Source organism: Mandrillus leucophaeus, unplaced genomic scaffold (genome assembly GCF_000951045.1).
Source record: "Mandrillus leucophaeus isolate KB7577 unplaced genomic scaffold, Mleu.le_1.0 Scaffold15, whole genome shotgun sequence".
NCBI classification, from domain to species: Eukaryota; Metazoa; Chordata; class Mammalia; order Primates; family Cercopithecidae; genus Mandrillus; species Mandrillus leucophaeus.
The window spans coordinates 8,335,168-8,347,915 of NW_012101476.1; the positions used below are offsets into that span (position 1 = coordinate 8,335,168).

The 12,748-nt window shown below is 44.8% G+C and overlaps 1 protein-coding gene across 1 annotated transcript in view; it reads left to right on the forward strand.

Moving 5' to 3' along the window:
• The window catches only part of SFMBT2 (Scm-like with four mbt domains 2), a 264,497-nt gene that overhangs the window by 12,242 nt on the left and 239,507 nt on the right, over window positions 1–12,748 (forward strand). Inside the window, exons 2-3 of the mRNA XM_011974950.1 lie at window positions 5,612–5,706; window positions 8,386–8,626. Coding sequence (XP_011830340.1) covers window positions 5,612–5,706; window positions 8,386–8,626 — 336 coding nt within the window. The remainder of the gene's footprint in view (window positions 1–5,611; window positions 5,707–8,385; window positions 8,627–12,748) is intronic.

The window sequence follows — 12,748 nt, forward strand, 5'->3', positions numbered from 1 at the left end:
GGGAAGGAAAGGAGTCAACAGTTTTCTCAGAAAAATTCAAGCCTCACTCTTCACGCTGGGAACTGGTCCTGTGTGATTCAATGGTACTCCCTTTTCTCCCTAACCCTCCTTTGAATAGTTGCGGCCTCCCCTGGCTAGGTGACTTTTATGTTTTTTGTTTTTTGTGCTTTTTTTTTTTCCCTCTAGAATAACTCTGGCCATTGGGTAGTCGGACGAGCTGGGAGGACCTTTGTGCTGTGAGGACTGTCCCTGCCTGTGGGGTGGCTCTGCAATTGTGAGCTCAGATTCCAGGCAGGTGGCCACGGTTCCTTTCTGAGTTGTTTGCACAGATGCTTCTGATGAATATACTCACGGTGGAACTATTTTCTAAATCTTCTGATAGTATGAAATCACTATCGGTATTTACAGGAAGAAAGACTTCATGTCTTCTTTCTTTCTCTTTCCACATTGAAAGAAAGTATCTAGCATCTAAGAAGGTGCTCAGTAAGCATTCACCCGGAATCTGCCAATTCCCAGTTCCTTTATTGGTGTAGTGGGCACAGGCTTTAATATTCAGCCTTGTAAACTTAGCCTTGTTTCAGATTGTAAAATTGTACAAACCCAAGATTTTATGACTTAAACGAAGATGTATGGGCCGTTTGTTTATTCCATTTTTCACTCTAACGTCACTTACACTCCAGCTTCTAGTAAGGTATAGTAAGGTATTCTTTTTATGTTTGTTATGAAATATTCTTGCCTCATCAATAGCTTTCTGTTTTCTAAAACTGGATTGCTGCTAATGAACATGCCTGTTCCCTTTTAAATTGTGAAATTTTCTTAGTTGCTTTTCCTAGTCGGTGTTCATGACATCATGGGGAAATACCGCCCACTGGGTCATTTACAGTGGAGGAAGATTGTCAGAATTTCCTTGATAAAATGTTTATGGGTTTAAGAGGTTTATGAATCAGCTATAAATATTTGCTTTGGCTTTATGAGGCCTCTCCCCATAAACATTTTGTGTGTTTTTCTATGGCTCATTGAAATGTCTTTGGAGAATCAGCTCCTTGGGGCACATCGGCCTGGGGAAGGGTTGAATGTGACACATTTTAAAAGGCTGTATTGTGAATAACCCTACATTTTGTGCTTGACTTTGTTATAATCCACAGTTCAAGTCATCAGTGCTGGGCATGAAGGTTTGAATTTTTTAAAATCCCATTCTGAGTCTGACCTTTGGTTACCTTTTTAAGTGTTTTCTTTAGACCAGTAGAGAGTGACAGAGCTTACTGTTCTACTGGTTCCTGCAGGGGAGACACAGTGGCCACCCTCTGACCTCCTGGTTATCTTGACCGAATGAAACCGTGTACGCTGAATTCTGCAGAACCCATTATATTGGGAAATGTAGTTGTAATGAATTAAAATTGGACGGAAGCATAACTTTTGGTAAAATTCTAATAGCATAGATTAGGATTGTGTGACGAATAAAGAACTGCAACCAGTGGTCTCAGTGTCGAGGTTGGAATTGGAGGCTCTGATCTCCCCTGATCTGAAGTGATGGAATCTTTGAATCTTTGTGGGTAACGTGGTGGGTTCACTAAAGCCTCTCATCCCAGGTGCTGGTGACTGTAGGCAGTTTCCGAGGTTCTGCCTCAATGTGCATGTTTCCTTTTGTTTTGTTTTGTTTTGTTGAGATGGAGTCTCATTCTGTGACCCAGGCTAGAGTGCAGTGGCACAATCTTGGCTCACTGCAGCTTCCGCCTGCTGGATTTAAGCGATTCTCCTTCCCCAGCCTCCTGAGTAGCTGAGATTATAAGTGTGTGCCACTACGCCTGGCTAATTGGTGTATTTTTAGTAGAGACGGGGTTTCACCATGTTGGCCAGGCTGGTCTCAAACTCCTGACCTCAAGTGATCCACCTGGCTCGCCCTCCCAAAGTGCTGGGATTACAGGGTGAGCCACTGCACCCAGCCTCTATTTGCGTGTTTCTGATGCGCAGGAACGAGTCACCCAGGACAACTTGTTCCCTTTTTCAGCAGCCATCATTCTCGGAGTCCTACGCAGAACCTCATGCCTCATTTGGCCCAGGACTGAGTTTCATGCTGATGTCTCTTCCCAGGTTCTCTTCTTCCTCACACACATTCTGGGAGCTCAGTCCACTCTTTTCTCCGCAGGTGGCCATGGCTTCCTGTTTCTTCTCTTTTCCTGCTTTTTTGGCTGTAGACTGTTTCAGGGTTCACCAACATGGAGAGACAGACTCATCACTTTAAAACCTCCCTAGGATTCTGCAGAAGACATGAATGGTGGTGGTGGTGGTTTCTGGTGCATGACACAGGTGGGAGAAGGAGGGGGAAAGTACTTCATAAGAGCTCCAGCTTTGGACTCCTGACCCTGAGGCTGGACAACAGTGACTCAGGGTGATTCCCTGTCCTTTCTGAGCTCTCAAGATTGCCCCTGTGAGTATGCATCCATTATGATTCTTGGGAGGATTGTGAGGAGATACCTGTAAACCACTGTTTCAGTCTGTTTTGCGTTCCTATAACAGAATATCTGAGTCTGTATAATTTATGAAGAAAAGGTTTATTCAACTCCCGATTCTGGTGGCTGCCAGGTCTAAGACAGGCAGCTGCATCTGGTGAGGGCCTCAGGCTGTTTCTGCTCTTGGCAGAAAGAGGAAGGGGGAGCAGGTGTGTACAGAGAGATCACATGGAGAGAGGAAGCAAGAGAGAAACCAAGGAAGCCAGGCTCTTAACACCCACTCTTGAGGGAACTCATCCATTCCTTGGAGAGCCAGAACTCGCCCCTGAGGGAGGGCATTAACCTATTCATGAGGGATCTGCCCCCAGGACCCAGACACTCCCTGCTAGACCTCAGCTCCCAGCACTGCCACATTGGGAATCAGATTGCAACATGACTTTTGGTGGGGACAGAGCACATTCAAACCGTAGCAAGCCTTGTAGCAGAGAGGTGACACTCGAACACAGCACAGCTCTTAGGATGTTCCCAGGAGGGTGGTGGCTGCTTTGTAGATCTGGAAGTTGCTGACACAGGCTAGGGCAGGCAGGGGCTGCAGGAGGGTCTGGTTCAAGCTGAGGCCAGACAAGGAGGATGGAAAGAAGCTCTGGACTGTGTCTGCAGCAGGCTTGCTGTCCTTAGATACTGCATCAGGACGTTGGGGCAGATCACTAGTGCTGAGCGTCTGACTAGTGCATCGGAAATCTAATTCGGTAAGAGGTGCCCAGTGCCGTTCGGAGGGAGAGGATTGTCAGCAGAGCCACCAGATGCCACTCTGAAGTGTTTTCCGGAAGATGACTGCTTTCTCTCTCGTTCATTTCACTGTGTCTGTGAAGCTCTAAGCTTCCTGGTGTCATCCATTCTTCACTGGAGGCTGTAGGACCCGTTGACTTTTTTTTTTTTTTTTTTTTTTTACAGGAAGCACATTTCTGCCTGAGGGGCTTCAATCCCTGGGTGGGACCGAATGTTAGAGCGCCACCAAGAAAAGGTTTTCTCTCCTGGTGGCTTTTTCTTTTTCCTTTTTGAATGTTTGACTATAAGTCACTTTATTGAAGCAAAAGTTGAGGAGGCCATTCTACGCACCTTGGGCTTAGAAGGCAAAATTTAAAATAGCCTTTCAATTCAGCCTCTCCTGACTTTACAAAAATGATCCTCTTCCCTCAATTTCTAAGACTACACAAAGTATTAAGAGAGACTTACTTTTCCTACTTATACTTTAAAAATTTCAAGAAGGCCAGGCACGGTGGCTCACGCCTGTAATCCCAGCACTTTGGGAGGCTGAGGAGGGAGGATCACCTGAGGTCGGGAATTCGAGACCAGTCAGCTCAAGATGGCGAAACCCCGTCTCTACTAAAACTACAAAAATTAGCCGAGTGTGGTGGCGCAAGCCTGTAATTCCAGCTACTTGGGAGGCTGAGGCAGGAGAATCTCTTGAACCTGGGGGGCAGAGGTTGCAGTGAGCTGAGATCGTGCCACTGCACTCCAGCCTGGATGACAGAGCAAGACTCCGTCTCAATAAATAAATACATACATATATACATACATACATAAATACATAAAAAATAAAAAAAATAAAAATTTCAAGTAGACAAAAAGTAGTGATAGTCTGTAAAAGAAGGCATTCTTATTTGACCCCATTTTCCCTGGCCCATCTGATAGGATTGGATATCCGTTTTGCACAAGCCACAAGATGGAAAGCAGTATTTACTCTTGGCCATTGACATAGGCTTTTGTTTCTAAAAGATAAATGGGTCGAACATCAGCATCCATTGGACATTATTGCAGGAAGATAATCTAAACTTTTGAAACTCTTGTGTGCATTTTGGACAGCTCTTTCTGTTGTATATTCTTACGACCTTGCCAATTGGTTCAAATAATGTTTATGGCTTATTATTTCCATTTAAAATGATGCAGTCACATTTATGCTATGTGTGTGTTAAAATGTGTTATTTGATGCTTTTTGACTATACAAGTTTTATCTTATATGTAGCCTTAAATGTTTGGGGAATTGCTTGATTTCCTTCAAGCTGGGTGTGTGGGTTTGTGAAATTCAAATAGTTATGATTTTGGCCAGGTGTGGTGGCTCATGTCTGTAATCCCCCACTTTGGGAGGCCGAGGCAGGTGGATCACCTGAGGTCAGGAGTTCGAGTCCAGCCTGGTCAACATGTAGTGAAACCCTGCCTCTACTAAAACATACAAAAATTAGTTGGGTGTAGTGGTGCATGCCTTTAGTCCTAGCTACTTGGGAAGCTGAGGCAGGAGAATTGCTTGGACCCAGGAGGTGGAGGTTATAGTGAGCCGAGACTGCACCACTGCACTCCAGCCTAGGTGATAGAGCAAGATTCTGTCTCTCAAAAAGACAAAACAACAAACAAACAAACAAAGAAAACCCACAAATAGTTATGATTTTGAGAGCCATGTTGTGCATTTGATTGTATTTCTCTTTATTCCTTGTGATTAGAGAAACACACGTTCTGTTGGTTTCTCCAGAGTGTCAGGCCCCAGCAGCTCTGTCCCAGCAGTAGGCAGGAGTTGGGAGCCCTGGACTGGCCAGGCATCGGGGGTGTGGGGCAGCTGGTTGGTTTGTCTTGTTGACTGGCTGGATGGCCCCACACACTCGAGCAATTCTTTTGGGCCTCATTTGCTCTTTTTCCCCTTAAAATGATGCCAGGGTCAGTGCTTTATCTTTATAACAATTAGTACCGTTCTCCGTATACGTCATAGCCTACATCACAGCCCTTAGTCAGTGCATGATGGGTTCCTTTGTATTGTCCTCCAACCTCCCTGCAGACTGGGGTGTCTACTGCAGCTAATTTCGAGCTAATACACGAACATGTAGCAAATATGCATTGGAACACGTCTCATGTTATTTACCCCAGAGAACCCAGTGTTACTCTTGATTTCATCAGTGCAATGTCAAAGCGGAATGTCCCATGTTTTCCTTTCTTTAGTCAACACCTCTAAAATCAGCAGACTGAAGCTTTGCAAAAAATTCTGCAATATCCTTCTAAACTGTGGAATTAGCTTGCGTCTTGCATGAAGGATTTTCTGGTCTCAGTTGCAGACCAGCACCTTTCTGTCCTCCACTCCAGTGTTGATATTCTGCTCTTTTGTTTTTCAACAGAAGAAGGCTCAAGCTTGGAGGAAACTGGCTTTAACTGGGGAGAATATTTGGAAGAGACCGGAGCAAGTGCCGCTCCCCACACATCATTCAAACACGTATGTAAAGCAGCTCGCGTCCTCTGTGTTTAGAAAGTGGGACGGGAAGGAATCTATAGGCAGAAGCCGGAGAACCCAATGGAAGAAGGGCAGTGGAAACAGGGAAATTCGTGGCCAGGCATGGCGGCTCACACCTGTAATTCCAGCACTTTGGGAGCCTGAGGCTGAGGCTGGCAGATCATTTGAGTTGAGGAATTTGAGACCAGCCTGGGCCACAAACAGGCAAAATCCCATCCCTACAAAAAATATAAAAATTAGCTGGGTGTGGTGGCACACGCCTGTAGTCCCAGCTACTTGGGGGGCTGAGGTGGGAGGGTCCCTTGAGCCCAGGAGGTGGAGATTGCAGTGAGCCAAGGTTGCGCCACTGCACTCCAGCCTGGGTGACAGAGTGAAACCCTGTCTCAAGCAAAAAGGAAAGAGGGAATTCAGCCAAGATTTTTTAGGAAGAAGGAGGAGACTTGGAAGTTAGCTTGGTTTTCCCGGATAGCTCCAGGGAATATAGACCACAGGTAAGGTCAGCTTGAGTAAGTAAAGAGCCAGAAAACTAAACCAGTAGGTATAATGTATTCTTAGTAGGTGTAATGGCTTTATGTTTTCAGCTTCAATTAGTATTTTGATTTTGAAAAAGCTCATAAAAGATTTCCAGCCATTTATTGGCAGATGAGTCAGATTAGAGGAACTAACCATAAATATGATGAAAACATTTGGATCCAACCAAAAAAAAAACATTCTCATTAATAATATTTCTTTGAATAATGCAAATAGCATGCCCAGTACTGGGCAAGTCCCAGAAAATTTTTAAAAAGTGAGTTTTCATCAGGTTTTTGCTTTGGTGTAAGATATTGGCAACATGTAATATCATTAGTAGGGAAAAAAAGACTAACTCACCTGGGTCCTAAGAAGTTGGGTCCTGGAAGTTCAGTCTTTAATTGTTGTTTTAATACAAATAGAAACGGAGATTTAACTGAGAAACATTTTTCACTTTGTCCATGCAGGACAAAGATTCAGCCTGAGTTTCATCAACAAATTGGGGCACTTTTCTTAACCTGTTCTTCCTTTTGGCTCCTTGGCTGAATGAGGAAGCCAGAACTTGTGATTCCTTATTTTTATTTATTTATTTTCTGTGAGCCGGGTCTCGCCACGTTGCCCAGGTTGGCCTCGAACTCCTGGGCTCAAGCAATCCTCCTACCCCAGCCTCTTAAGTAGCTGAGATTATAGGCATGCACCACCATGCCCGATGCGATTCCTTCTTTTAATATAACATTTTATTCTTTTTGGAGGTGCAGCGTTCTCTCCAAAAGAAATTTAAGATTTTTATTAAATTTCTGTGACCCTGAAAAGGTAGATCGTGTTTCCATTTCTCTTTATACTCTTTATGCTATGTTTACTAGTTTATTCTGAATGTGATTGTGGCTGTGTAGTGAAACCAAGAGCTAAATATTAAAACATAGCAAAGCTTTCAAGCATACAATGTGGTTATGGTCCCGCAAAAGCCATTGTAACATTTACATCTTAAGATGCTGAGATGATTTGGCAGTTGCCTTAGGCAGGTTAGGAAAGAAACATTGATCACAACTTTTTCCTTCCTTTCTGTACTGAGAAGTTATCAATTTCTTTCTGTATGGAGTCACTCCCATTTTCCTTGATTCAGTCAATCCTCCCACCTCCCTTTTAATCACAGGATAGTGTCCTGGGGGGCGGAGCTGGAGGTTGTCCTTCAGGATGCAGAAGCTCCCAGGTCTGTATGCCAGGTTTAAAGGAAGAGTAGCCTCAGACCCACATAAGTGTGATTGATAATTCTGTCATCTCCTTTAAGCAGTGGCCACTTATGGACAGCGGATATGTCAGCTTTGCAGTGTTAAGACCCACCAGGCTGGAAAGCTTTTTCTGGGAGTGAGGGCTGGTAGATATCAATAGACTGTAACCCTTAATTAAAAAACAAATCCAGGCCGGGTGCGGTGGCTCACGCCTGTAATCCCAGCACTTTGGGAGGCCGAGACGGGCGGATCACGAGGTCAGGAGATCGAGATCATCCTGGCTAACCTGGTGAAACCCCGTCTCTACTAAAAAAATACAAAAAACTAGCCAGGCGAGGTGGCGGCGCCTGTAGTCCTAGCTACTCCGGAGGCTGGGAGGCGGAGCTTGCAGTGAGCTGAGATCCGGCCACTGCACTCCAGCCTGGGCGACAGAGCGAGACTCCGTCTCAAAAAAAAAAAGAAAAAAAAAATCCATTTTCTAGGGCCGTGTTGTTCATGGAATAGCCACTATCATGTGGTCCTTGTGAGCCTGTGAAAAGCGTGTAGTCCACATTCAGATGTGCTCTGAGTGTAGAATACACACCGGGTTTTGGAGGCTTTATTTAAAAAGAAGAAAGTTGGTCGTTTCATTAATGTTTTTTATATTGATTACATATCGAGGTGATAATATTTTGGATATATTGGGTTAAAATATATTGTTAGAATTAAATTTATTCCTTTTTTTTCTTAAAGTGGCTGGCCGCAGATGTAAAGTGTAGCATTACATTTGTGGCTTCCATAGTATATTACTTAGATAAATACAGGCCCGTTTTAGAGCACCAGGAGTATTGTTTGTACTGCCATGGTTTTAGTGGTTTTTGCCATCTTCTGGATGTATGTGTCTAGGGTAGTAATGAGTTTTCTCTATTTCTGATTCCTTAAGGTTGAAATCAGCATTCAGAGCAACTTCCAGCCAGGAATGAAATTGGAAGTGGCCAATAAGAACAACCCGGACACGTACTGGGTGGCCACGATCATTACCACGTGTGGGCAGCTGCTGCTTCTGCGCTACTGCGGTTACGGGGAGGACCGCAGGGCCGACTTCTGGTGTGACGTAGTCATAGCGGATTTGCACCCCGTGGGGTGGTGCACGCAGAACAACAAGGTGTTGATGCCCCCGGACGGTGAGCCCCCGTTTCAAAGGCTTCGATTTACAAGCCACCATCCTTCACGATGCCTGTAGTTTGCAAGGAGCAGAGAGAACCTTGCCCAGAATCCTTAACGGTCTTAGTGCAAAGGTCTCACAGTTCTTTCGGAGTTGTTTCTCGGGCTTCCTTAGCTGGAGGGAGATGGGTGCATGTTCGGATGTCAGAGCTGGTGCTGACAATGGAGCCAGCCTTGGCTTTTAGGAACTGAAAGTGTGCCTAATCCTTAAATTACTTTTGGAGGGTAAGAAAGGAAGGCTGAAAGGACATCAGGAATTGAGTCTTTGGCCATGTTGCTTTTCTTCTGCTTTAGCAAGTCGACATTTTGAACAGTAACATGGAGCGTCTTAAGCAGGCTTCTCTAATCACTTTTCATCTGTCTTGTTGGGAGGCTGTCAGGGTGTCAAGCTTTCAGAAAACCACACAGATGAGAGAAATGACATTGGTCTCAAGGGAATGGTCAAAACCCATATAGATATGATCAGTTTAGTTGCTATAAAGCCACTGTTCTCTGTGGGGGCAGTTTTATCCCCCAGAGGACACCTGGCAATGTCTGGAGGCATTTTTGGTCAGGGCTATGGGAGTTGCTACTACCATTTAGTGGGGAGAGGCCAGCGATGATGCTAAACCCCCACAGTGCACAGACAGCCCCATAACTAATAATTACCAGGCTCAGCCTGCCAGCAGTGCCGAGGGGGAGAGAGCCTGCTGGAAAAGAATGGGCTGGACATGATAAATGCATCGAAGGAATTCGTCTAATCCTGTAAGTGAGAAAACTGAGGACAGCCAAGTACGTGAATCTCAACACACCACTCTCTGTTTTATTGTATGATAATGGCAGCAGTGATACTTGCAGGCTCTTGATGCCACCTTGCAAATGTGTGTGGTGTCCTCTTCGTAGCTGGCTGCCTGTTTTCATCTTGAAGTGACGTGTAAACTTGGAGAGGTGAAATCCCCAGGTTCATTCTGTCCGTGGTATTAGCAGTTGCCTTACTTAGCCTTTCGCAGTATTGGAGCTTTATCATTTTTTTTTTTTTTTGGTTATGATATATTGTTTTTCGGATTATTGGGAATAGCCTGTGGTTTTTAACTACCCTTTGTTATGTGTAATTGATAGTCTGCTAAGAAGGGGATCATAAAATGGCTGAAGTTAAGAGTTGCATTTATGCGACGTTTGTCAGGATCGAACCCACTGCCATGGCGTTAGCTGATATTTTGACTCTTTATTGTCTCTGAAGAAAGAGAAAAAGGTTGTTCTTTCTTTCCTTCCTGCATTGGGTCTTTGCACCCGCTCTTTCCTATGCCGAGAACCTTCTTCCTTTCTGCGTCCTCCTCCTCCTCCAGCTGTCAGCATAGCTCCCTCTTTCTCCTGCACCAAGGTTGACACTGTCCGTGCTCACAGGCCAGGTCATACCCTATCTGCCTTCACCTTCAGTGTGCATCACGGTTGCAGTTGTACTGTCTTTTCTTTTTTGTTTTTCAATATCTAATTTACATGCCATAAAATTCACCACTTTAAAGTGTACAGTTCAGTGATTGTTTCACAAGGTCATGCAACCATTATTACTATCTAATTCCAGAACGTTTTTTATCCCCTCCAAAGTCACTCCCCATTCTCCCCCTCCCCAGAAAACCCCTGGCAATCACTAATGTACTTTCTGTTTCTGTAGATATTCCTATTCTGGGCATTTTACATGCATGGAAGCCTATGCTGTGTCACCTTTTGTGTTTGGCTTATTCTCCTAAGCATAGTGTCCTCAGGGCTCATCCCCATGGTAGCTCGTGTCTGAATTTCCTTGCTTTTTAAGGCTGAATCATATTCTCTGGCATGGATCGATCACATTTTGTTCTCGTTTCATCAGTGGGTGGACATTTAGATGCAGCTGTACTTCCACTTGTGTGGTTCTTTGAACGGAGTACACTTTATCACCTTAAGACAGTAAGCTGCATGGTGCGAACCCACTCATCTGTGTACAGCAGCTCTAGCACATGCTGCCTGTGCTTGAGGACTTCTCAGTAAAGGTTCACTGAGTAATTGAGTGATGTACTGAAGAAGGTGAAAGTGCTGCTCACATGGTAGTCTGAAATAGCAAGGAAAAGAACAGTCGTTGTTATGAAGGTCGGAAGCACGTGCGCTCTCCTTCACCTTTCCTCCCTGAGCTGCCAGTAGAGCCGTGTGCACCTTCTCTCTGGACGTGCGAGCCTGGATTTCCAGCCTCTCTGTTCAGGTGAGTGCTGGAGAATGGCTGTTACTAAGTCAGGTTTTATTTTTAGTTCCCACTCCAGCTCTGCGTAAGCAAATCGTAGGGTCAGGAGGCACACCCTGGGAGGCACAGTGCATGCTCATGCTTTTGGTCATGTCTGATTCACTCAGCCCCAGACCCAGCCTAAACGGGTCCTGAGTGACGCTGTTAGATCTGCCTTTGAATTAAAACCGCCACTGAGGTGAGAAGCTGTGGTGTGACGTTTGATTAATTTACCTGTGATTTCTGATCCGTCGTGAAATAAATCAGCCTTGATGGATGAATTGTACTAATGGAATATTGAGGAAATACCAGGTCTAGTTAGAGATTTAGAGACCTTCCCCCATCCCTAACTCTGCACGGCAGGTGCCACACGTTTATGCCGCCACACACTCGGGGGGGTGCATTCATGCTGGGGGCCAGGTACATGCTTGGGGGCACCAAGAGAAGGGCACACAGAGGGGGCACATAGAGTGGGTGGGAGCCTCAGGCCCCATCCTTGTTGCTGACGGTTTTACCATCACATTCATGACTCACTCTTCAAGTTTGACACTTGAGTCTTGAAAGGCCCTTGGAAAGGATGTAAGATGATTTCACTTTGTAATAGCTTCTCTAGTGAACGGTTTTAGAGACAAGTTCTGGGGTCTTGAATCTGAATACTCTAAGAGCTAATGGGTTCATTTGGTAAAAATGTATGCTGTTGCTTGAGAAAGAGGGCAGACTTTATTAATCAATTCTTCCTTCTCCCTCAGAAGACAGATGTGGCAGCAGTCACATCCTTGGAAACACCATCAAATTTGTATCCTACTGACTTTGTGCTATTAGACAAGACACAGCCACACTTAAAATGACAAGTTCAAAAAGAAAAATGAGAAAACCCTGGAAAAAGGGAAACCGTGAATGTGATGGAAATATTTAAAGTCTATTCAGTTGTTAACAACTTATGCTAATTTGAGGAATTCTTCAGTGATTTTTTTAAAGAACTCAAAAAAATTTAGTGAATAATCAATATGACTTGGAGATCTTTAGTATGGAGAGCAGAGTCAGGAAATAGCAGGTTCATGGGGCAAGAGGTTTTATTGATTGCTGTAGGACAGAATAATTATTGCTTTGTAGCCAGAGGTGGCAGTTGTTCCGGAGGGAATAGTAGAATCTATTTTTTGAACAAGGATTCTTGTTCTTGTGTTTTTTTTTCTGTCTTAGAGAGCTGATACCATTGTAAATTCTGCAACTGTACCTGGTCGATCTTTGCTGTGGTTAAACTTGAAAGGCACTGCAGAATATCAACAGGAGTTATAGCAATCCGGGGTGCATAATGTTTCTGTTTGGGAGGCTTCTTGGTGAGAGGGAGATTTTCTTACTGATTCCAGGAGTCAGAGTGGTAGAAAGGGAAGGGGCCTGTGGTTGCAACCCAAGATCTGAGTTCCTATCTCGCCTTTGCCATTAACTTAGCTCCATGGGTGAGTCCCCTTCTTGGGGTTCTCATCTTTGCATGAGGGGTGTTTTAGTCTGTTCTCACACTGCTAATAAAGACATAGCTGAGACTGGTAATTTATAAAGAAAAAGAGGTTTAGGCAGGGCGCGGTGGCTTACGCCTGTAATCCCAGCACTTTGGGAAGCCAAGGCAGGCAGATCGCGAGGTCAGGTGTTAGAGACAAGCCTGGCCAACATGGTGAAATTCCGTCTCTACCAAAAATACAAAAATTAGCTGGGCGTGATGGTGTGTGCCTGTAATCCCAGCTACTCAGGAGGCTGAGGCAGGAGAATCTTCTGAACCTGGGAGGCATAGGTTGCAGTGAGCTGAGATTGCGCCACTGCCCTCCAGCCTGGGCGACAGGGCGAGACTCCATCTAAAAAA